We start from the raw sequence: 24,054 nt of genomic DNA on the forward strand, positions 1-24,054 counted from the left end.
TACAAAATCAGACAATACATTTCACAGGGCAGTGGAGTTATTATTGAAAAATATATCTAGTCAAAGATACATTTCTGACTTCAACTTCCAACTATGCATTTTACAATTATTCTAATGACAATAATAAATAATTCTAAATCATTCTAATCATTCAAGGCTGTCATGTTTGTGAAATGGCACCTTTATCCAACAGTGGAATACCAGCATAACAGACAATGCAAATGGAAAAAAGCTTTCCCCATTTTTCTAAATATATTGATCTTACTGCTTCGATCAGTTTGGTTTTCATCAGTTTAAATCAGATAAATAAAAACAGAAAAGTAAATAGAACCCAGTTAAAGCTTATTATTCTCTCATTCATAATGAATAGATTTACTGTAAATTAAATAATCTTCCTCTAAGATACCATGTATTGCTGCCAGTCTTATACCATCCAAGATGGGCATCTTAGTTATTCCTGTGTGACATCATTGAAAAGTTACAACCTCTATCCTCAACAAATGCCCCACCCTTTACCTAATACATACAATCTGCTCCACCCTCTGCTTAATATTCATAGTAGTGCCTTTAAAACGCTGAACCTCTGTCTGTGGTGTGGGTGCCTCTCTAGCTGTTATCTGGGCCTGGTGGTGTGTGCTTGCTGCCTTACTGTTTACATTCTTCAAGAGTCAGAGCCCTGAGCTGCTACAACTCGTGCCACCATGTCTAGACCATTGTCTGACCATGACAGAAAGAAACAGATTTCAGTGCGAGGCCTTGCCGGCGTTGAAAATGTTGCAGATCTGAAGCAAAACTTCAACAGACATCTCCACTTTACGCTGGTCAAGGACAGAAATGTAGCAACCAGAAGGGATTACTACTTTGCTCTTGCCCACACTGTGCGGGACCACTTGATTGGCAGGTGGATCAGAACCCAGCAGCACTACTATGAGAAAGATCCCAAAGTAAGTTCAAGTTATAGCAGAGCGAAATAGACAAGAGTTACTGAAGTGTGAACTTTCATGAATATGTAGATTTATTAATGAAGTGAAAGAACTGCTATTATTTTAATGGAAATAATGGTATAAACTGTGTCACATCTTATATTGGTGATAGAAAGAAATTATAGAGCTTATAGAGTTTGATCTGAGAACTGCAGCACACCCTCAGGACATTTAGGAAAATCTGCTACCTTGTCATCAGTGTTTCATTAGCATTTTATTCCAGAACCTTGAATGTGCTGGAAAGTAGCTGTTCTTAAGTACAGTTTTGAGGGTCTTGTATTTGATTTGAGTATTTCATTTGATCCTTCTTCTATAAACATAGTTCGGAGGGAAATATTGTACTGATAAGCATATAAATTACAATGCACTGTTGAAGATCAAACCAGTGATTCCCAACCTTTTTGGCTTTTGACCCCTAACAAAGGACCACGTTCATCATGGGGCACCTTTTTAAAATTTCTATGAGTTGTTAGTGATTGATTGATTTTCCCTTTAAACTTCTCTTCTCTTATATGTAAATAATTGTTGATAACTCAAAGAGGAAATAATCATCCAGTAAAAAAAAGGAAGGAAAAAAAAGGGAAAAAAAAAGAAAAAAGGACATAAATGTTTGGCAGAACTTTGTTTTTTCTTCTTTCCTACCCCATTAAACTCTACAGATTTATCTAATGACGCTTTGAATTGCCCTGACCCCTAGGTTGGAAACCACTGGACTAAACTACCATCATTTTAAACAGTGTATAAAATGATGAAAAGTTGCTCCACCTTGAATAGCTACACCAGTAATGCTGCTTGCACACAGACCCACGAGTATCAACAATCTTTCTGCATAATGATTTGCAATGACCTGTGAATGAGCACTTTTACTTTTTTAAGTAGTTTGGCATTGCAACTTTTACTTGTGTTAAGGATGCAAAATCTTCTTCCACCACCGAGAGCAAGGGTTTGATTCTCTTCAACTGTACTTTGAGCAACCTGATGTCAGTGTAATGCCCAGTCATGACATTTAAACTTCTTAGCACCCTGCTGGTATGCTGCCGTTCTTATAGTGTGTTGAAACATTAAACTTCTCCATTACCTTCGGTTCCCATCCTGTCTGACCATCAAGCACCTAGCCTTTACTTGTGTCATATGAGCACATGCCTATGAGGACATCTGAGATAATATAAAAGCACAAGTCACACAGAAGCTTTATCTCAGCAACTGCTGTGGTATAAACAGCTACAGAATGAACCTTAAAGGAACAATAGGAAGCTGGCATCACTAGAATAAAGCAGCATAATTGCAAACCACACCACATTAGTGCTTGAAAAATGTTACATAAAACCGTGTGTAATTACAATAGGGGCTTCAGAAGCAGAGGGGAACTCAGCTCCAAGTGCATTCATTATTAACTCTGCTGAATAAAGGGGATAATTTTTCTTTTCTTAACGTCAGAAGAAAATTTCCCTGTACACTTTGTCTCACCCTGAAGGATTATTGTTGAGGAACTTAAGTGTCAAAGCCCTGATGCATTGATATCAGTAGCGAGACATTTACTTCTTGCACAGAAACTGTTTATTCAGATGTTGATGGGCTGTAACCTCTAACTCAGAAACCATCTGACCCCCAAACTGTATCACCCTGGTCTGGTGCTCTAGACTGAAAGGTCAAAGGTGAGTTCCCTAAAGGTCTTAACAGAAACATGGAGGAGGAGGAGGAGGAGGAGGAGGACATTCAAGTACAGTCTAGAGTTTTGTGCAAAGATCACATACTGCAAAGTTACTGTTACAACAACAAGATTTATTTTTCGCATTGCTAATATGTTTTATTGGAAAAAAAGAGAGCAAATCAGCATAATGAGATGAAACAAGGGTGGAAGTCAGATAAAATTTGGAACATGGATTCATATATAATTCAGGAGATCCTGTTAGCTACTCTGTGATATGGCTTTGTCAGTTGTATTCATTATTATTTTACACATCTATCTGAACTATTTCTCCTATCAAGCCAGACGTGAACTCCACAATGAAAGGGTATCAGGCTCAGGCTGACCTTTACAGCGACCTCTACAGGAGCTATTTTTGACTGGGCCAAAATGTTGGTGTTATGCAATACCCAAAGTAATCCCCCCCCCTCCCACCCACCCACCCTTGCCCCCTCCCCCTGCTGCTCCTCTCTCCTCTGCCTTTCCTGTGCCTGTGTCCCCCCTCCATTACAGAGGAGAAAAAAAAACTAAATGGCAAAGGCTAAACATAGACTCAGGTGGCACATCTCCATGCACTCCCAACCATCATAAAATTTGATGGTTTCCCTGACAGTCTGAGGTGGATATTATTATGACATTTGGCATTTGATTTTTTAAGGATTTTCAGTGTCAAATTTGGAGCCATCATGCTACTGTGGAGACCTTTCTGTAACCCTAATTATATAATGGCACAAAGAATATCTCAGTTAGTGTTAATATTACAGTTTATGTCTGTTCAGTCCGGTTGATGTAAATTTTTTCTCCCTGTCCTACCAAACTATAGCGTGTGTACTACATCTCCCTTGAGTTCTACATGGGCCGCACCCTGCAAAACACCATGGTGAACCTTGCACTGGAGAATGCCTGTGACGAGGCCACATACCAGGTGAGACAAACATGCCTCATTTATTCCTGTTATGACCAACTACTGTTAAAAAAAAAAAAAAAAAAAAAGAAGCTTCATCAGTGCATGTTGTGTTCTGCTATCCTCTGTAGTTGGGTCTAGATATGGAAGAGCTGGAGGACATGGAGGAAGACGCTGGTTTGGGCAATGGTGGTCTGGGCCGTCTTGCCGGTGAGCTTCTTTTCACTCTTCATATTTGATAAAGTCCATGAATTTTGATGTGAAAATTAGAAAAGGATTTTATATAAATATATTATAACAACCAGTCGAAGGCTGATTGTTTTTTTGTTTTGTTTTTTTTCATCTGCCGTCTCTGGTTCTCAGCCTGTTTCCTGGACTCCATGGCCTCACTGGGTCTGGCTGCCTATGGTTATGGTATTCGCTATGAATTTGGCATCTTCAATCAGAAAATTGTCAATGGCTGGCAGGTCAGAAATGTTCAACTATCAGGCTTCTTTCTGCCTTTATATTCCTCAGAAATTCATGTTCTTTCATGTCAGTAAGTGAGAATAGCCGTTAGTGTTTCTTTTTCACCTCATATCCCCTGCTGGATAAGCTTCCTTTATCGCCATTGTGACCTGATGTTCCTGATCATTGTCTGTCTGCCTCAGCTCAGAAAGCCACTCACCTAATCAGTGTTTTTTCCCTCTCTATAAATGCATGTCATTATCCAGGTTGAGGAGGCTGATGATTGGCTGCGCTTTGGCAACCCCTGGGAGAAGGCGCGTCCTGAGTACATGCGTCCTGTGCATTTCTATGGCAGAACTGAGCATCACCCTGATGGCGTCAAATGGGTTGACACTCAGGTGAAAATAGGATTTAAAGTACATCCGTATGAAATATGATAGTTATAGATAGTTAGAGATAGTTATCCATATGAAATGTCGGCCTCTGTCTCTCATAATATTGGCAGGTAGTGTTGGCTCTGCCATATGACACCCCTATCCCTGGCTACAGAAACAACATTGTCAACACCATGAGGCTGTGGTCTGCAAAGGCCCCCTGCGAGTTCAACCTTAAAGACTGTATGTATCATGTCAGAGATCAAGTCAATCATGCAACCCCAAATTAGAATGATTTTAAACTACAGGAGTTCATGCATATATATGTTTTCCTTACAGTCAATATTGGTGGCTACATTCAGGCTGTTTTGGACAGAAACTTGGCTGAGAACATCTCTCGTGTGCTGTACCCCAACGACAATGTAAGAAATTATGACTAAATTACCTTTTAATCCCCCAGAGCTGCACTCATTGGATTGTCATGCACATGAAACAGCTGAATGTTGCTAGGTAAAGTAGCTGTGGACTCTATGACTCCTGTATGACTGTATAGGGCTTATCCTAACTCCACTGAGAGATGGATTTCCATAATTTGGATCCAACTAGTATCCTTTGTCTTCAACTGGAGCCACTGTGTGCTCTTTCCGCTTCCTCTGAAGCTGTCCTCTATATCTAACATAAAACCGGACCACCATGTGCTGACTCCCTGAAGGCTGAAGAAGGAGGATTTAGGAGATAACCATCTAGCTCGAGATATAACTCATGTCAGGTCTGGTAATTTATGTCTCTGCAAGTGAGAGCAGGACCTGTGCTGGAGCTGATTCTCCAGCTTTGTTTAATTTCAGTTTAGTCAGTGTTGAACTGTTGTTCTTTCAACAATACAGAAGCAAACTGAAACAATTAATTGATTAATTAAATAGTTAATTTAGATAAAAGTTTTGAACTTCACCCATTAGAAATGAGAACGGTTTCAGTTTCTCTCATGTTACAGCTTTTCTCAGTTTTATAGCATTGTGAACTGAATAGCTCTTTGCTAGTTTAAGAATGCCAAATTAAGAATGAGTGACTTTTCAGATAACAAAAAAACTGAATTCAGCTCTCATAAATATCTCATATCATTATAAAGGGATCTTTACATTTACACAATACATGTACACATGTACAGTATGCACATGCATAAAACTGTACATGATAAATAAGCCATATGTTTGATGCTACAATAAAATGATTATAAGTGCATGATGATTCTATTACAAATATTAGATATAGAGTTCAAGCAGCTGCACTCTTGTCCACATCAAGCTTGGATAATATTTTTATTAAAATGAAAAGATTTCCGTTGTCCATCAGTCACTTGTATACAAAAGGTTATGTTTAATGAATAAAAAAATGATTCATGTTTGCCTGCAGAACAGAAACAGACAAAAATGTATCTTTATCCTCAGTTCTTTGAAGGTAAGGAGCTCCGTCTGAAGCAGGAATACTTTGTGGTGTCTGCCACCCTGCAAGACATCATCCGCCGTTTCAAGGTCTCTAAGTTTGGCTCCAGGGAGATTGTTCGCACAGACTTCAACAAGCTGCCTGAAAAGGTGAAGTGAAAAACTCAACAAAATAGTTTCTGTCAAAAATGAAAAGATTTCCCCCCGATGTTCTCTCTGCGCCTTCGTTAAATTGCCCCTGTCAGTGTGTAGAACAGGCTGTAGGTGGGTTTCATTGTATCCTGTAAGAACATTTGAAATGAACAGTATCCATGAAGCACTTTATGGTCTATGCTTGTTCTGTTTTGACATTTAATAATGTTCTGCATATTCAGGTTGCCATCCAGCTGAATGACACTCACCCAGCCATGGCTATTCCTGAACTGATGAGGGTTCTGGTTGATGAAGAGAAGCTTCCATGGGAAATGGTGAGGGAGAGCAACCCATTTGACTGGGAGATCATCGGTTTAGTGTAGTTAACACACCATTTATCACCACCACAAAGAGAAATGAAATAGCATAACATTTTTGTGCAGTAAGTTTCTGAAGTCTGTTTCATATTGTCTTGCACATTAAAATTTATGGTATATATGTCTGTACTTCCTGCTGGGGTCCAGGCCTGGGACATCTGTGTGCGCACCTGTGCCTACACCAACCACACCGTCCTTCCTGAAGCTCTGGAGCGCTGGCCAGTCGACCTGTTTGCTCATCTGCTGCCACGTCACCTGGAAATTGTCTATGAGATCAACCGTCGCCACCTGGAGGTTAGTACTGCACATTGCAACATGTGATAATCTCCATGATGTGTTGAATACAATGTATCCTTATGGCTCCTCCTCAATATATAGAGCAGAAAGGGCACACACTGTCATTGTTCTCTGGTTAAGTGCTAATATTGTAATAAGTATAATATCTGTCGTTACTTTATCTGTCTGAATACATGGCACATGTTAAGGAAGGTACATAAGATCAAAGCCTGGTGCAATTTGGGTGAGGATTTAGAACAATGGGACCTTCCCAGAGTAAAATTTAAGAATAATATGAAATTCAAAACATTTGAGGCTAGAAAAGCAGAAAAAAAAGAAGCTCGTTAATTAGAACTTTGATATTTGATCTTTCCTCTGATTACAAATGGGTATTTTTAGATTGTCACTGTGGAGAGAGACGACAGAAATACCCATTAAAATGCAATGAATTAATGACTTTAAATATTGACACGAGCACCTAAATGCTGTAATGTAAATGTCATTATGTTTATTGGCTTTTAATTGCAAAATCTGAGAAATGTTTTCTGACATGAAGTGGTGGGGAGGTTTTATGAACTGTAAAACTGCACAAGAGTACACTGAATTTCCTTTATCTACTTACATACTCATGGAAATTGTCCTTTTCCCGCCAATTTGATGTTATTTGAGAATAGCTGTGATGACCTACTTTCATATGTATGAAGATAGAAATATATTATTCAGTAAATGGTTAGCAAAATGAAAAACACAACCTATTGATTTTTTTTTTTTCATTTTGCAGAGAGTTGCTGCTAAGTTCCCTGGTGATAACGATCGTCTGCGCCGCATGTCTCTCATTGAGGAAGGTGGACAGAAGAGGATCAACATGGCCCATTTGTGCATTGTGGGTTCCCATGCTGTCAACGGCGTGGCCCAGATACACTCTGACATCCTCAAAGCTACTATGTATGTCCTTAAAATAAACACTAATTTGCCTGCAGTACTCTATGGTGGTAAATCATAATTGATACCAAAAATACAGTTCTTGTATGTGAAGTGTGTGTAGTGGTATCAGTGCCATAAATCCCCAGCCTCGGTGGTTTCATGTGCTGCTGCATCGTCTGTGCGTCCTGATGTATGTGATGCTTTACGCTCTCTGCAGTTTCAAGGACTTCTATGAAATGGAGCCTCATAAGTTCCAAAACAAGACCAATGGCATCACTCCTCGCCGCTGGCTGGTCATGTGCAACCCCGGGCTGGCTGAGGTCATCGCAGAGGTTAGCTGTGTTTCAAACACACAAATAACACAAAACTAATATTTTTAGTTGTACCTTATAGGGGAAACTGACATATCCTTTATTCACTTTGTCATAATTTTTGTCGATCAGAGAATTGGTGAGGACTTCATTCGTGACCTCGACCAGCTGAAGGGTCTCCGCAAGTACGTCAATGATGATGCTTTCATTCGTGACGTTGCCAAAGTGAAACAGGTGAAACAACTTAGATGTTATTTTGTCTCTATAATAATTAACACCATTATTCTTAGGAAGATAAGTTGATACTTGTGAATGTACATATATTTTATTATAGCTGAATATGTAAATTTAGCTACTGCTCAGCGAAAAAAAAAAGCCCTGGTGGGGAATAGCACACATTCAACATTAGGCAACATATACTGTTTGTTCTGTGATAGACTGTAAATACCGTGACATGACAACTCTTTTCAAGAACCTGCAGAGCTGTTTGTTCCTCTGTCATCAATGTCAAAGCCTCCACGGACAGTTCTTACTTGAACCTCTGCACCAGTGTGGCCAGAGTATATGGAAGGAGTGTGTTGTCTTTAACACTTAACCTATGCAGTTTTCCTAATGTATGTTTTTCTGTTGTATTTCATTGTGCTATTACACAACTGTTCTGCTAAAATTCTGAATATGCATCAGTACACAACACATGGAAGCAGGATTTTTTGCATTTTATGCAACAAAGTTGATTTTTCAATCACGCAGGAAAACAAGTTGAAGTTTGCTGTGCACTTGGAAGAGCATTATAAGGTGAAGATCAACCCCAACTCTATGTTTGACGTCCAAGTCAAGAGAATTCATGAATACAAGAGACAGCTGCTCAACTGTCTGCACATCATCACCTATTATAACCGTAAGTAAACATTTAAAAAGAATTTTGGATTTCAATTAATTCAGTTTTTCATGATATGATTTCACAGACACAGACACATCAGTCTTTTAATTTCTCGATATTTCTACCAGGCATCAAGAAGGAGCCCAACAAGCAGTGGACTCCAAGAACTGTCATGATTGGAGGCAAGGTCTGTAATGTAATGGCATGCAACTGCGCTTTAAAGACTAACTCACCTAACCCATTCATGTGACATTGTTTCTCTAACTGTCCATTTCTTGCAGGCTGCTCCTGGATACCACACTGCCAAGATGATTATTCGTCTGATCACAGCTATTGGTGAGGTGGTCAACAACGACCCTGTGGTTGGAGACCGTCTGAAAGTCATCTTTTTGGAGAACTACAGAGTCACACTGGCAGAGAGAGGTAACTACTAAATCTTTGCCATATTCCAAGGCTTTTCTTTTCTCTATTTCTATCTGTTTTCATGCTGATCATCCATGTTCATTCCCTCCTCTGCAGATGTCTGCAGTCAGGATTTTTTGATACACAGCATAAAACATAAACCCAAAACGCTCATTAGAGTCATCAACCTTCTACTTCTGTAATCTTCCAGCCATCCCTGCATCTGACCTGTCACAGCAGATCTCCACAGCTGGCACTGAGGCCTCCGGCACTGGCAATATGAAGTTCATGTTGAACGGCGCTCTTACCATCGGTACCATGGACGGAGCCAATGTTGAGATGGCCGAGGAAGCCGGCGAGGAAAACCTTTTCATCTTTGGCATGAGAGTGCACGACGTTGATGCACTTGACAAGAGAGGGTAAAGAATGAAACCCAATCGCTCCAGTGGTTGCATTTGTATTTTCTCTACCTCAAACATATTTTGTTCTGTAGTGAACAAAATAAATTCACCCACAGGAGTAAATCAAAGGGAACAAAGGCAGAGAAAGGGTTCACCCTATGCTTTTTTATTTGCGCCACTTCAGGATCTAATATATTTGCATATGAGAGGTCAGTGTGTTGACTGCTATCAGATTCATTTGAGGAAATACCTTCAAGATAGTCCAACTGTCAAAACCTTTTGGTATTGATGCAGCGAGCTCAGCTCTGCAGTCTCTCACAGGTTTTGCTGGTGACCTCTCTCTTGCACTCTGCCAGTGAGTGCCTCCAGGCTCAAATGAGTTCTCCACACAAGTTGAGGTTTTCCACATTAAAAGTCATGGCCTTTAGGGAACCCGCTGGTACCACTGTGTGGACACTGACTACTATTCCTTTATGAATGGGCTGTTTACTGCAGTCACAAGCTTGTGCTTCTGTTTTTTCTGAATGTGTTTATTATTTGTTGTTGGTCCTGCTTAGATACCACGCTTCAGAGTACTACAACCGCCTGCCTGAGCTGAAACAGGCTATTGACCAGATTTCTGGAGGCTTCTTTAGCCCAAAGCAGCCTGACCTGTTTAAAGAAATTGTCAACATGCTGATGCATCATGACAGGTAAAGGCACATCTAACATAAGCAGCCTGAGGCGCACGTACGCATGCACACATACAAATAAGAATGTGTATAAACTTGCAGGCTAGTACAAGAGAGGAAAAGACAAACAAAACCACTCATAGTCTTTTGCATACACACCAACAATCAGTACTACACACATAAAAATAGACACTCATGCACCACATATGTTCACATTGCACAATATACATGCTGTATATATTTTTTCATTAATTAATCGGATTATTCTCTTCACAGATTTAAGGTTTTCGCTGACTATGAAGACTATATTAAATGCCAGGAGAAAGTCAATGCTCTCTACAAGGTATGTTCATTCATAATTAATGGTTCAGAAAGCTGTTTTATGCATTCACAGATGATCATTTTCATTTGCATGGCTACATTATGAGTTCACCACCAATACAAGGAGACTCAGAGCTAATAATCTAAATAATTACTGATCTTATTAATCTCATCAATCATTTTCATCTTACATCAGAACCCCAAGGAATGGACCAAGAAGGTGATCTACAACATTGCCGGATGTGGCAAGTTCTCCAGTGATCGCACCATTGCCCAGTACGCTCGTGAGATCTGGGGCATGGAGCCAACGCTTGAGAAAATCCCTGCCCCCGATGACAAGCATTAAACTGTCCACATGACTCCCCATCTTTCCCCACTCTCAATGAAAACACCTTCTTTTTTTTTCCTGGTAAAAGCCCCCATAAACCTGCACACATACACATTAGCATGAAATACTCCCTGCAGTACAACAACAAGTCTCACACAACCTCTTGGACTGGATAAGTTTATATTTTTAATATCTGCATATTCACATTATCCAAGCTACTGGTGTGATAAAATGGTTGTAGTTATTGTCAGGGATGCAGACATTGCTATTTAGCTGCTGTGATGTGGATAAAAGAGCTTTGTGGTGGGCTTTGTGAATTTACTGGTTATAATATTTTTATTTAAAAAACAAAAAACAAAAACTCTTTTATTTCCACTCAGACCCATTCTGAATAAAATTTGTCTTAAATACCACAGCAGCCTGGGTGACTTTTTCTCCTGTTCTCAGTCAGTTTCAGGTAAAGCCAGGAATTTCTAGATCATTTATAAAACTAATGTCTAGTACAGAATGTACTCCCATGATCATAATGCATTTAGTCACAAAGAGAGTTATTATTGGGTAATGATTGTTTTTTTAAGTATCATACTTAAGAAAGCACAATTTGAATTATAACCTAAAATCCTGTCAATGTATTTTTAATTGAAAACAGTACATTTTATTTGGTGTTATGATTGATTTTGCCTTTTTTTTTTTTTTTTTTTGCAAACAAATATAAAAAGGACTTTTCTACTGGTGATATTTACCGTCTAGTGGGGCCATAACTCCATAGTGTGAAGGCAGTGAACTTCAGGACTGTGACATTACAGAGGATAAAATCCCTCAATCAGGCTGAGAGACCGTGCATCAGCCGTAAAATACAAATTACAGATCAATACAGTCACATACAGCAAAAAACATCACCTTAAAACTAAAGTGCATCATGTAGGTTAATAATGTCCCTTTAATCATTTGTCTTTTACCACACATAATTTCCACCAGAAAAAAAAAACACAAATACGCTTTCTTAAATGTTCAACCACATGCATTTCTCGGCAAGTTTTTCACTTTAGTATAGATTAGTATACATTACCAATTATCATTTGATCCACTGAAACTGTGTGACCTTATGCCTCATGCAGTTATTCCCATTTCGCAGCCTCTATGGATATCTGACTGGCATGTGATTGAACTCTGAGTTGCTTTCAGTGCATGAAGTGGTGGACAGCCCGTCAGGAGCATTTTCTGATGGTCTCAGGTTTGTTTTGGTAAAGTAAAGTTGACCAGGCCAATAGGCTATAACAAGCAGGAATGAGTTGACAGACCTCTTGCATCATCTCACCTGTGTGTGATGGCTACCTCATTGAACTGTTGTGGCTCACAGTGTTTGTCCACACAGTTGCTGCTTTGGTGCTGCTCCTGTCAGCCCTACGCATATAACTTTCTACTTTGAGTTTGCCTTTGATAAAGGTAATCAATGACATGATGATTCTGAGCTACTGTTTCTGTCCACCCCTGGATGCATGACTTGTGCTATATAAATAATATTTATTATAGTTATCATTATATGCACGATCTGTCTCTTGTCTTTTCAAAAATAACATTACAATTTTTTCAAATTATTAAAAACAAATTGAAAAAAAGATAATGATAATTTGGAAAAAAATGTTGCAGCAAAATGAAAACAATGATAATAGGTCACGTGACATTGTTCACTCTCAATAAAAATCACAGTGAAGTCATCTCAGTGTGTGGTGGTCAAGTCTGATTTTCATTTTAGTTGTTCCTCAACCAACCAGCACTAATGTTGACTGTGCATGGCGAGTTCTCCCCATTGTGCTTAGATAAGTATTCAAAATAAAAAATGGGCCATGCAGTTTCAAAAATACACAGGAAATGTTTCCAGTTCTTCTGTAAATTTGTAAAATTCAAGATAAAGCAACTCTGTTTACTCCACACAGAGGACAGCACTGACCAATCTGCAGGCTGTCTGAGGTAGATTTTAAGTCAATATTCATTCAATATCTGCTTAAACTTCAGGTAAAAAATTACCTAATTATAGGTTTACACTTGCCTAAGGAGAACATTCGCCCTCGCAGATGCTGGCATCACATCTTTTGATCTCTGAAATAAAACCAGATGAGAAACATTTAATGTTGCCCACTAAGAGGTTAAATGAAGTTAAATGAAATACATTTTTGGAAGGATCACAAATGTCTGGCCAAGTGGGAAGGTTTAAAAGTGGACAATGTGGAGCAGAGTTAAGTGGGGCAACACAAACAAAAACTAAAAAAGAGTGATAAGAATGTTTGATAAGTCCATGACCCCACGGTGCCCTGGATAACAACAGCAGCAGCACCAGACCCAGTTCAGCAGCAGGCAGGTCTTTGGCACTGTGACAGCGAGGGCAGCACTCTAACATGCTGCACTGGTGATAGGATGCAGCCAGAGGCAGTAAAGTAAGTCTGAATGCCAACTGTTATTATGGGCTGTTCCTGACAAGACTATAGATCCGAGGAAGTTAAATCCAAAATCCAAGGCAAAGAATCACAACATCAACTTAAAACTTTACTGTGTCCTAAAAACTGGATCTTTTGGGATTCCTTACAGCATTGGCCTGCAAATGCTGGCACTCTGTAACAGCTTATTTTCTAGGTTCAGATATGCTGCCAGACCAATCAAAATCTATCACTTAGCAGCCTTAATAAATTGTGTTCAGTTAAGTACAAAATGTTTTGCTGTCACAGATAATTAACTAAAGCAACCCCTAGTAGGATAATTATGTTTGCTAAAATACATTAATGAAACATAATTTGTTGGTTATTCATTTTAAACATGCATCTGATAGATCCTGAAATTTACCAGAGACTGAAAACCCCTGGAAACATTCCCATTTGTGCTGCAGTTCGACAATAACTGTAAAAAACTTTTTTTGAGTCGCCTGTTGGAGGAGCTGTTGATGCCTGCGTGAGGAAAGAGAAAAGCCTAAATGATCTTGTGAGGCACAAGTTTCTGTGTGCTATCCAGGACTGTGACTCCGAAACAGCACATATGCCCCTCTGACTTCATTTTATGCTTTAAGGGTACTGTTAGTGACAATAAAACATGGCTGATTGCCATGGTGCACACATAAACATGATATCCCCTTGTTGATAATGACTGCAATCTGCTGAGGAAGTACTTGGACATATGGAGTAAACTGGAGATATATTCACAGAAGTTGTCTTTGAGCCCGTGTGAAGAAAAGTACATATAATTAGTGAAGGCCACATGGAAAAGACAAACAACTTGGAGCAAAAACGACCTTCCTGTCAGAGGTCAAACTGCTGTTAGATGCATGAGCATCATAAAAAGTACTATTAACTACAACGGCAGATATAGAGCATATAAATACATTGTATTTAACCATGTTTTGTAGCCTTGGTCCTTGACACCTCAAAAAGAAGTAATGTGTAATTTACTGTAGTGGACGTCCGAAACATGTTTATGAGTAATTCTCATAAAATCAGGAAAAGCCATGAATCAAGTTGATTAAACGATTTCCTTAGGCATGTTTTCAAGCTGCAAAAGTAGGTGTGGTGTCTCCAGGAAAGCAAACACAACACCAGCCATTCAGTCTGAGACACTTCAAGCAAATGGCAGAAAATGATTTGCTCTTTGAAGGAACCCTCAAATAATCCAAGCAGCAAAGAGGATTCTGGAGGGAGAGCCCCCTCCAGGATCCTTGAAATCAGCCAGTATGAGTGCAACTTTAGTGCACTGCCTGAACTAACAGTCTGCTTCATCAAATAAAACCTGTATTAAAGTAAATGATTGCGAATTTGTAAGAATCTAAAACAATTCTTGGTATGGGACTCAGACCTTTGCCCCTGCACTGCTACCCCTGATCAGACTTTTTGATATTTTTCTTGGCTTTGCGGTGAGACAAAAGGTCAAAGTGTTATGTGTTCACTTGTATTTGTTTGTAACTATTAACAGAGCAAGGAGCATGTAATGTGTCACTGCTGTCAATGTGATTGCAGCGTTAAACTAAGAGTTTAGTGGTGTTATAAATTGTAAGATAACTCCTCTTCTTCAGGGCCTGTCACTGAGCTTAACAAGTTTAAAGTCCAAACCCGCATCAGACATCTAGCAGCTATAGATAAGCGCAGAGGTAAAAGAAACCATCACTTTGAATTGTTTAAATGGCACATCCCTATGATGCAGAATCTTTGTGAGCCTATAAATGGTTTCTTGAAAGAATCTCTCACAGTTTCAGCCCCTTAAAAGCTGATATATAGTTAAGGAGACATACATTGGTTTACTTCACCCTAAACAAGTTTTTCACTTCACGTGTGTCTTGATGAAGGAGATATTGTCATCCATTACCATAAAAATCTTAGGTATGTTAAGGGTTGAAGGTGAGTTGTTAAACTGAGCCCATGTTTGTGAGGCTAATGCACTTCACCCCTTAAAAATGTTCTAAACTCCCAATGATTACTCCAGGCATGGGCTCAGGTCCCACTGTGGTGATAAGGCTGCCTGGGTTCATCGCTAATGATTTTTTAAGAGCTATTGACAATGGTACTGAGAGCAAGTTTTACTCAAAAAAAAAAAAAAAAAAGATATTAATCAGTAATCTGTTTCCTTCTTTGAATTGTGATGCAGCCATCAAGATGGAATTATGTTTCTTCAAAGATACATGTAAATATCACTGTGACAACATACACAGAGAGGGGTGTTATGGGTAACTGTAGGTCTAAACGCCAAGCAAACATATCTGAGTGACTCTGTGCACATTTAACAACATGTGGCCGGGAGAAGCATAATTCCAGCTTTAGAACCACCATTTCACTCTTAGTGGCTTTACACATACCAACCCAGGTCTTAGTGACTCAGGAGTCTTCTGGACTAACTAATGCTAACGTCCCTTGGACTTAGGAGCTACAATTAGCAGCTAAAATGCTTTGTGAATTAGGAACGATATGCCCTTTACATTTTTTTCTCTATTGAACTCCGCAAGTCAATAGTTTTTTATCCTGAGGATGTTTTGTGAATGTGGCTCTCACTGTTGTGAGTGGTTAGAGGTGTGGCAGGCTTGAAAGCAGCGAGGGCAGTTTAACACTGCATTCCAGCCTGGCGTTCGTTACTCTGTGAACTATGCTGTAAAGTGTAATGTGAAGTCAATTAGTTAAATGTTGGCTAAAGATTGTAACATGAAATTTCAAATATTTCATCTTTTTGTATTTGTGTGCCAGAAGCTGGCGGCTTCTTCAGCCATAAAGCCATGCTAGTACAACATGACGCCACCCTAAATCTTCCTCTTTGATGACATGAGTCGTGCACATTTCTGTGCGCTCAGACCCACTGACCAAAGAGAACAGAACGAGTGACAGTGGTGAATGGTGTCACATCAAACCAATATGATTTCTCTGTGCTGGTTTTTGTACATGCCAGAGCAGATTTCCTAACACTCACTCACACTTAAAGCACTGCAGGAATGGGTGCCTTGATACCGCACAGATCCCATTACGTCATTTACTTTGTGTGTACTTTGTGTTCTCTTGTTTTCAGTGACTAATTCAAATCCAGAATGTGCAAATGTCACCCAGGTCCTTACGTTCTCTTATGTTCGTAAGAACATCTCCTTTTGTGTAAAACATCAAGGCCAGATGTAAAACTGATCTGGTTTCACACTGCAGCCCATTTGGCTCGTTTAACATTTGTGTCTGTTTCTACCCTCACCCTCCACTTTACTGTATCTTTGTTGTCCACATTTCTCTAAAAGCCCAGAGCTCCCATGGCAATTGTGTGGGACTTTGTTGATATCTGTTTTTATTTCTCTAAAGTTTTTCATATACTCTGTCAGATACCTGTGCCTTTAGGGCTCAAACCTGAAAATACCCTGAAAGAAAAGGAATTTAAAAGGACACATCTTTCCCCCGATCAGAGTCTCTCACAGCTGAAAAAACTGAAAGTTTATTGTTTTGCTTTGGTGCACCTGCAGCTTCATTCAGCCTGACATCTCATGCTGATCATTACACAAGCGCACGCATTCCTCAAAACCAATCATCAGGACACAAAACCAGGCAAAAAATGCTTTTTAGCTTCATGTATTCTGCAAACATGATACAACTGTGAAACACAAATTATCAAATTGAAATACACATTCTGGGGAGCAGTGCTGTAGTTCCCACTGCTCTGTCAACATAACGTGACTGTCAGACACCTTCAGTGGTTGCTGAGTGAAAAGTCATTTCACACTGTCACTTATTGACTCCAAATTCTGTTGTATAACCTGAGGTGAGGATGAGAAAAGGTCATGGTGTTGAAGTGCATTTGAACAGTTGAATATTTGTCAGCACATTTTGCAATTTATGTCAAACACTTACTTATTGTTTTTCTTTCTCTAATTGGCCTCAACTTGTTTACCTGTAACCCAGTAAACTGACCCATGATGATTTTTGAACAAATCAACAATGAAACAATTACAGGAAACCATGAGAGAAACTGACATGGAAACAATAATAAAAACTAAATTAATTTGGTTGATCTCACATGTGCATGCACTGCTATGCACATGAGCTTAGTTACACACACACACACACACACACACACACACACACACACACACAGACATTCTATCACCCTGTGTCCTTCTGATTAAGTAACCAATAAAGGGCAGGGAGTGAGTCTCAGAGCAAAGAGGGAAAAGAGCTGAGCACAGTTATATGCCCACTCTTGATGCTGGAGCATACTCGCCCTGTAACACTTCAACCAAACATTGTTCCTGCACAGCAAGGACTCAGCATTCTACCTCAGTGTTCAGTGAATGAGCTGCTAATACCTCAAGAGGTTACACTGCACTTCTAATAATCCAAAGTGCAGAAAAGCCGTTGGAATTTGAGAGGTGATTACACACTTTAACACGCTGAAGCAACAAGACAACTTTTACTTCTTTTTGATTTTTTTGGCTTATTTTTTAAAGGACCCTCTCTGGAACACTTTGCCAGGATTTTTTTTGAATATCATGTCTCTGTTGTTTTAATGAAGGTGCTACACTTGGTGAGCCAGAATTTTTATTGGATTTTTTACATATTTCATGTAACAAGAGAAGACTAATTCAGTAGGTAAGTACATCATTAACACCTTTGAATACACACAGTAACACAAACATACTAAGATTTAGTTATCAACTGCTGTTTTCTTCAATATTTTCACAGGTGCCAGAGCAACATATATATATATATATATATATATATATATATATATATATATATATATATTTCATTTAAATATTTTAAAGGAACCTACCAACATCAGGATCTAGAGCCATTAACATTAAGTCACCATCTGGAGAGCTTCTGTACAAAACTATGGCATTTGGTGACCTCCTAGAGCAGGTGGGCAGCACAGGACGCTTCCAGATCCTGCATGTGACCCTCCTGTGCATACCTGTCCTGATGATGGCCAGTCATAACCTGCTGCAGAACTTTGTGGCTGCAGTACCTTTTCACCACTGCAGCGCACATGCAAACCTCTCTCAGTCCCAGCTGAGCCCAGAGGAAATGCTGCTGATCACAGTGCCCTTAGACCAGACAGGGAGGCCACAGAGGTGCCAGCGCTACGTAGCTCCACAGTGGCACCTCCTGGCTAAGAACGGGACCTCCACTTCAGGGGAGCTGGGGGACACGCAGGATGGTCTGGATGTTGACCTGCAGGGATGCACAGATGGATGGTCCTATAACATGACTGACAGGAGTACAACAATCATATCTGATGTACAGCTGCATTTTCCAGTTCTTTTTTTCCATTCATCTTTTTCTCATAAGTTGTCTTGTCATGTGTTTTAACTTGTGCTAATTGTTCCTCAGTGGCATTTGGTGTGTGATATGCGTTCTCTGAAGCAAATGGGACAAACCGTCTACATGGGTGGTGTGCTTGTTGGAGCTCTTGTCTTCGGAGGTCTTTCAGACAGGTAACGTTTCACTGCATACAACCAACTGTAGATGTAACTTTCCTGCTGCATCGTTTTATTCATCTTCTATATGAAAACCTGCCTGTTCTACATGTAGTCTTGTTCAAAATTGTGACTTGTTCATATATGTGTCACTCAGTCAGTTAAATAACTTTATATACCGTAATCTGGCCTCACCGACCTCACTCTTTTCAAATCTCCCCGGCTCCAAGATATGGTCGACGCATCCTCCTGCTCATTTCTAACCTGCTGATGGCAGTGGCAGGAACATGTGCGGCTTTCTCCACCTCCTTCCCCCTCTTCTGCCTGTTCCGGTTTGCTTGTGGCATGGCTCTGTCTGGCCTAGGACTCAATACCTTCTCTCTCAGTAAGTAATTTAGCTGGATTGCCTTAAGTGATCAAGTTGACAGGCCAGTATACTGCGATGATAATCAGGCATTAATCAAACTAAATTCTATAAATCATGTCTCCCTCTGTGATTCTTTCATTTCAAGTTGTGGAGTGGATCCCCACTCGTGTGCGGACTGTGGTGGGGACAGTAACAGGTTACTGTTACACAGTGGGACAGTTGATCCTGGCAATGATAGCGTACTTCATCCGGGACTGGAGGTGGTTAACCCTGGCTGTGTCGTTGCCCTTCTATGTCTTCTTCCTCTTTTCATGGTGAGATGCTAAGTGTTGAACTGTAAAAATGTTACAGTGCTACAACTACAATTACCGATTAATAAACACATATCTCGCACAGGTGGTTTCATGAATCTTCAAGATGGTTAGTCCTGAGTAATAAGTCTGAGCAAGCCATCAAGAACCTTAAAAGTGTGGCCAAATTTAACGGACGCCGTGAAGAGGGAGAAAAAATAGACCTTAAAGTAAGCAAACATGGTGTGTTTTGTGTGTGTTATTGCACCATCTATCCTTGTTTATTATTGTATTTCAAACACATTTGAATTGAGAGAACTCGCTCTTTATGCATAGATGCTGCAGGAGTCCATGAAGAAAGAGATGTCCTGTTCTCAGGGCTCCTACTCTGTCCTGGATCTGTTCCGCACACCCACAATGAGGACAATGACAGTCTGCCTTAGTGCTGTCTGGTACGTTTCCAGCTCTTTTTGTAGAAAAACCTCAATAGCATTTTTCAAGCACCATCTATGAAATTACAATCATAGCATGCATGTTCCTTTTATGCTTAGGTTATCAACCAGCTTTGCTTACTATGGCCTTGCTATGGATCTGCAAAAGTTTGGGGTGGACTTCTACTTGATCCAAGTGATCTTCGGAGCTGTGGACATCCCTGCTAAAATTGTCATAACAGTGTCAATGAGTTTTATTGGACGGCGTCCATCTCAGTGTGGTGCTCTCATTGTCGCTGGAATCACTATTTTGATCAACGTACTGGTACCTTATGGTATGTTAGAACTCATGTGTACATGTAAAGGCTGGTCCATTGCACATTGAGTGTGTCCATACCACACTGCTGTGACATTTCACTGCAGAAACAACAGAGTGATCAGATGTATATTCCACCTCTGTGCAGATAAACAGACTATACGCACCTCTCTGGCTGTCGTGGGTAAAGGTTGCCTTGCTGCGTCCTTCAACTGCTGTTACCTTTACTCTGGAGAACTGTACCCAACCATCATTCGGTAAGTCAGTTTGTTGAGGAAATTTAGTTCACATGAAACAATTTCTTCTTGCTTCTATTGAGGAAACCTGAACTCATCTCTCATCTTATATTTATGAATGAGTCAGATGAGGGTCTCTCTGCTGGACCTATATAAGTCTGAGATACAGGTGTAACTGCTGGGCAATAATACAGAAGTCTGGAGCCTGTCTGGCTAGTTGTAATTAAGTTTTATTCAGAATATTGAATAAGTCAACAATTGGACTGCAACTCCAGGAGAGTCACAATTTATTGTTTGACATACTATGTACAATTTTTTGTGTTGAGACAGAAATCATCCACCAAAACAACAGCTCTCTGCAAGCTGCAGCAAAGAAGGGCTGTGTGGTGTTTATGCTGGTTATAGACACATTAGCAGGAGAACAGATAAAGATTAACAGTGTCGAGCAGGACACTTCTATCACCTTCTACCCCATATGACATGATCGCTAAACAGTAACAGATCATTATCAGCTCAGTGACAGCTCCATCACTTATGCTTATTTATTAATAACTATGCATTTTTATTTAAAGCAGCCAGAGGACATCGTCAAAATATGGTTTCAGTAAGGTTTTACTTAGACTCTATCAGCAACAGCTCATCGTGGCCTGACAAACTGTGCGCAGTGATATCCATTTTGTGATTGACATCACTGCTGTATTGTTGCAATGCTCAGTTACCGTATGTTTGTTTAACTTGACTCACTCTGCTCATTGTTTACTGTCCCCTGCTCACTGACAAACTCCTTCCCAGCAGAACGGCTGCTGACCGCATGTCTTTGTTTATTATACCATTCTCTGGAAACTCCAGAGCTGAGTCGTGACACCAACAAATAAACCATCTTCAACCATTCAACTGTTCGCATAAACAGTAACTTTAAATCCCCTGACCCTAATGTGTGTGATTTATGTATTGAATCGATTGAATATCCATCTTCCACTTTTTTAATGCACCACAATCTACTTTCTCTCTCTCAGTCAGAATGGCATGGGCTGGGTATCCATGATGGCTCGTATAGGAGCCATGGTGGCCCCTATGGTGCTCCTCACGGGGGACTACATACCATGGCTGCCAGGTGTAATCTATGGAGGAGCACCGATCCTCAGTGGAGTGGCTGCAGTATTTCTTCCAGAAACACTTGGCTCACCCCTTCCTGACACAATACAAGATGTGGAGGAGAGGTAAGATTGTGCTCCAGGAGACAGCATGTGTTCCTTTTCATGTATCTCTGCATGCCCTAAAACCAAAACATTCATTTTGGTAACAGTACACAGGAGGACTCACTCTAGGTCTGGCTTATTTATGGCAGATTATCCATATTTACATTTTCTATTTTCAACACAGGGGATCTGGGAGAAACTCCAAAATGTCGCCAAAGGAAGCAATAATCTTGCAAGACACCCAGGCGAACCTCCTGAAGCAGGCTGCCTGAGGGCAGCTGTATTGTACTCCTGATGTTTTCGCTGACATGTTAATGAAAGTAGAGTGGGTACTGCTTTTTCTCTGGCCTGTTTATTTGTTTGATTTCCATTAAGAGTATATTGTGCCTCATGACTGCTGGACAAATGGAGTTTTAATGTTATTTTTGGAGAGGTCAATACAGTGAAATGAATAGCTGCAAACAATCAGACCTATGTCTATTTGTTATTAAGTAGCTTTAAGGACTTTAGTGTCATTTTGGATCAAGTGTATTTTTTATTTTAAATATGTGTGTAAAAAAAATGATTTCTATATTTGATCCTTCTACAGGTTAAAGACTATGCTATGCTTTTACTGGTGTTTTTATAACTTTGTATTACTTTATATACAACCCTGCATTTGTGAACAAAAATGTATTTTCATTAAAATCAACATCTATTCATTTATATCATCTGTGTCTTCATTCTCTTATGGTCTACTGAACCCAGATACACAGCATGTTTTGTTATTAACGTCCAATTTAAATGAGCTGAGTCACTGTCAGGTAAATTAATTGAAACAAGTCGGATGAAGAACCTGTCATAAACAAGAAATAAAGAATTTGAGTGTAAATGCAGAGAAAACAGCACCACCCAATGGGAGACAGAAACACAACAGCAACAGCTAAGAAAAAAAGGGTAATTGGTCTGCCCCGTCATTCACTGTTTGGGCCTGATCATTTGCTTCTGAAATAAATAATGAGTAAACCTACCTGTTGTCATATCATGTTCTTTCTGAGGAAAACACACTTTTTAACCTGCCCCTTCATGTTCACTTATTAAACTTGAGTCTGGGAGTCCGTCTAGCTAATGTCTGCAGGACTTTTAATGCACAAACTAAATCATGAGTATCCATGTACAAACAGGTGAAAAATTAAAGGAAAAACAAACAAAGTGTCTTAGTAAGGTGTTGGACCACCACCTGCCACCAGAACAGCTTAAATTCTCCTGTAAGTCTGTAACTGTACTCTACTCTACTCTACTGGAGGAATAGACACCAATCTCTAAAAGATAGTCCCGCATCTGGTGTGTTGATGATGGTGGTGGAGATCGCTGTCTGGCACATCAATCCAAAATCTACTATAGGTGTTCAGTGGGGTTGAGAGCTGGTAACTGTGAAGGCCATAGCATATGATTCACATCATCATTTTCATACTCGTCAAACCATTCAGTGACCCCTCATGACCACTCCCATCAGGATAGAAATGTTTCGTAGGATAGGATAAAGGTGATCACTCAGATCACTTGTATTGATTTGCAGTGAGCCTTCCTCCAAGAGAATGTGTGTAAACGAACCATACAAAGTCTGACCACTTCCTGCATTTACATTCTCAGTCACCTGAGGAAGACTTGCTTCTCTGTTTTTCCTTACATATCGCACTAATACATGAACATGAAGGTCATCAAATGTGTGCTGATGACCACAATTTATATAAGACCCTAATTACTGATGTCTTTCCCATAGATCTAAATGTAGATGTCAGTTTAGTAACTGTTTCTATTGAAAGTCTTTGTGACTGAGGCTCCTGCCATCTGTGACCCAACAATGAACCCTTTTTCAAGGTCACTTACACCTTTTCCTCTTGTCATATTGATACAAAATCAGAATCTACAGGGCCTGTTCAACATTTCTATACCTGCCACAGACCGTGATTGGAGGTTCACTGCTTAATCATACCATGCAGGGCACCTGCATCTGCATTCATTATGTAAATAAATGTGGGCAAGATGCAATGAATGAGATGTTTTCTCACTTCTGAAAGATATAGTGGAGTATAAAAGGGAGAGGCCAGGAGTGGTTTGGATTTGCTACTGAATTAGACTTTTCTTTGAACATCATTCTTCCTATGATAAGTGTGATGAGAAAGGCTGTTCTGTGTCACATTTGCAGAGTGAACTCTTCTGATTTTATGACTTATAAATCTTGATGTTGTGACACCATCTAGTGGTGCACTGAGGCTAATGCATCACCTCAACTCAACTCATTAGGATATCTGTAAACAATAAAAAGGGAAAAGCTATAAGCTAGAATGTAATGTGACATCCTGACCTGTACATTATAAAGATTCTAGTTCATAATGTTTTCAAAATCTGCTGGACAAACCCATGCATTAGTGTGTAGCTCTGTCTTACATAATCAGTTTAA

The 24,054-nt window shown here is 39.8% G+C and overlaps 2 protein-coding genes across 2 annotated transcripts; both read left to right on the top strand.

The window, feature by feature from the left end:
- Positions 1-601: 601 nt before the first annotated feature.
- Positions 602-12,575, top strand: LOC139607521 (glycogen phosphorylase, muscle form-like). Its single transcript, XM_071460454.1, has 20 exons — positions 602-944; positions 3,494-3,595; positions 3,706-3,784; positions 3,938-4,041; positions 4,288-4,419; positions 4,527-4,638; positions 4,735-4,817; positions 5,841-5,984; positions 6,209-6,301; positions 6,491-6,637; positions 7,401-7,564; positions 7,761-7,875; positions 7,987-8,088; positions 8,605-8,752; positions 8,863-8,921; positions 9,016-9,157; positions 9,348-9,555; positions 10,095-10,229; positions 10,485-10,551; positions 10,726-12,575. The coding sequence occupies exons 1-20, from the start codon at positions 702-704 to the stop codon at positions 10,873-10,875; spliced, it is 2,529 nt and encodes an 842-aa protein (XP_071316555.1). The 5' UTR covers positions 602-701; the 3' UTR covers positions 10,876-12,575.
- A 5,509-nt stretch (positions 12,576-18,084) lies between these two features.
- slc22a6l (solute carrier family 22 member 6, like) lies at positions 18,085-22,312 on the top strand. Its single transcript, XM_071460455.1, has 10 exons — positions 18,085-18,593; positions 18,687-18,790; positions 19,003-19,157; positions 19,285-19,453; positions 19,536-19,659; positions 19,766-19,881; positions 19,981-20,195; positions 20,325-20,433; positions 21,429-21,632; positions 21,796-22,312. Exons 1-10 carry the CDS (start codon positions 18,189-18,191, stop codon positions 21,881-21,883), a joined length of 1,689 nt encoding a protein of 562 aa, XP_071316556.1. The 5' UTR covers positions 18,085-18,188; the 3' UTR covers positions 21,884-22,312.
- The last annotated feature ends 1,742 nt before the right edge of the window (positions 22,313-24,054 follow it).

The sequence above is a fragment of the Trachinotus anak genome, unplaced genomic scaffold (assembly GCF_046630095.1).
Source record: "Trachinotus anak isolate AG129_WGS33_773 ecotype Australia unplaced genomic scaffold, CSIRO_AGI_Tana_v1 ptg000024l, whole genome shotgun sequence".
In the NCBI taxonomy this organism is placed as follows: Eukaryota; Metazoa; Chordata; class Actinopteri; order Carangiformes; family Carangidae; genus Trachinotus; species Trachinotus anak.

Bases quoted from the DNA above. Each gene is read 5' to 3' on its own strand.
- LOC139607521 (XM_071460454.1), top strand. From the start codon at position 702: ATGTCTAGACCATTGTCTGACCATGACAGAAAGAAACAGATTTCAGTG. The intron at 8,922-9,015 runs GTCTGTAATGTA...CATTTCTTGCAG, and splicing joins CTGTCATGATTGGAGGCAAG to GCTGCTCCTGGATACCACAC. The intron at 9,158-9,347 runs GTAACTACTAAA...GTAATCTTCCAG, and splicing joins AGTCACACTGGCAGAGAGAG to CCATCCCTGCATCTGACCTG.
- slc22a6l (XM_071460455.1), top strand. From the start codon at position 18,189: ATGGCATTTGGTGACCTCCTAGAGCAGGTGGGCAGCACAGGACGCTTC. The intron at 18,791-19,002 runs GTAACGTTTCAC...CCCGGCTCCAAG, and splicing joins TTCGGAGGTCTTTCAGACAG to ATATGGTCGACGCATCCTCC. The intron at 19,660-19,765 runs GTAAGCAAACAT...CTTTATGCATAG, and splicing joins GAGAAAAAATAGACCTTAAA to ATGCTGCAGGAGTCCATGAA.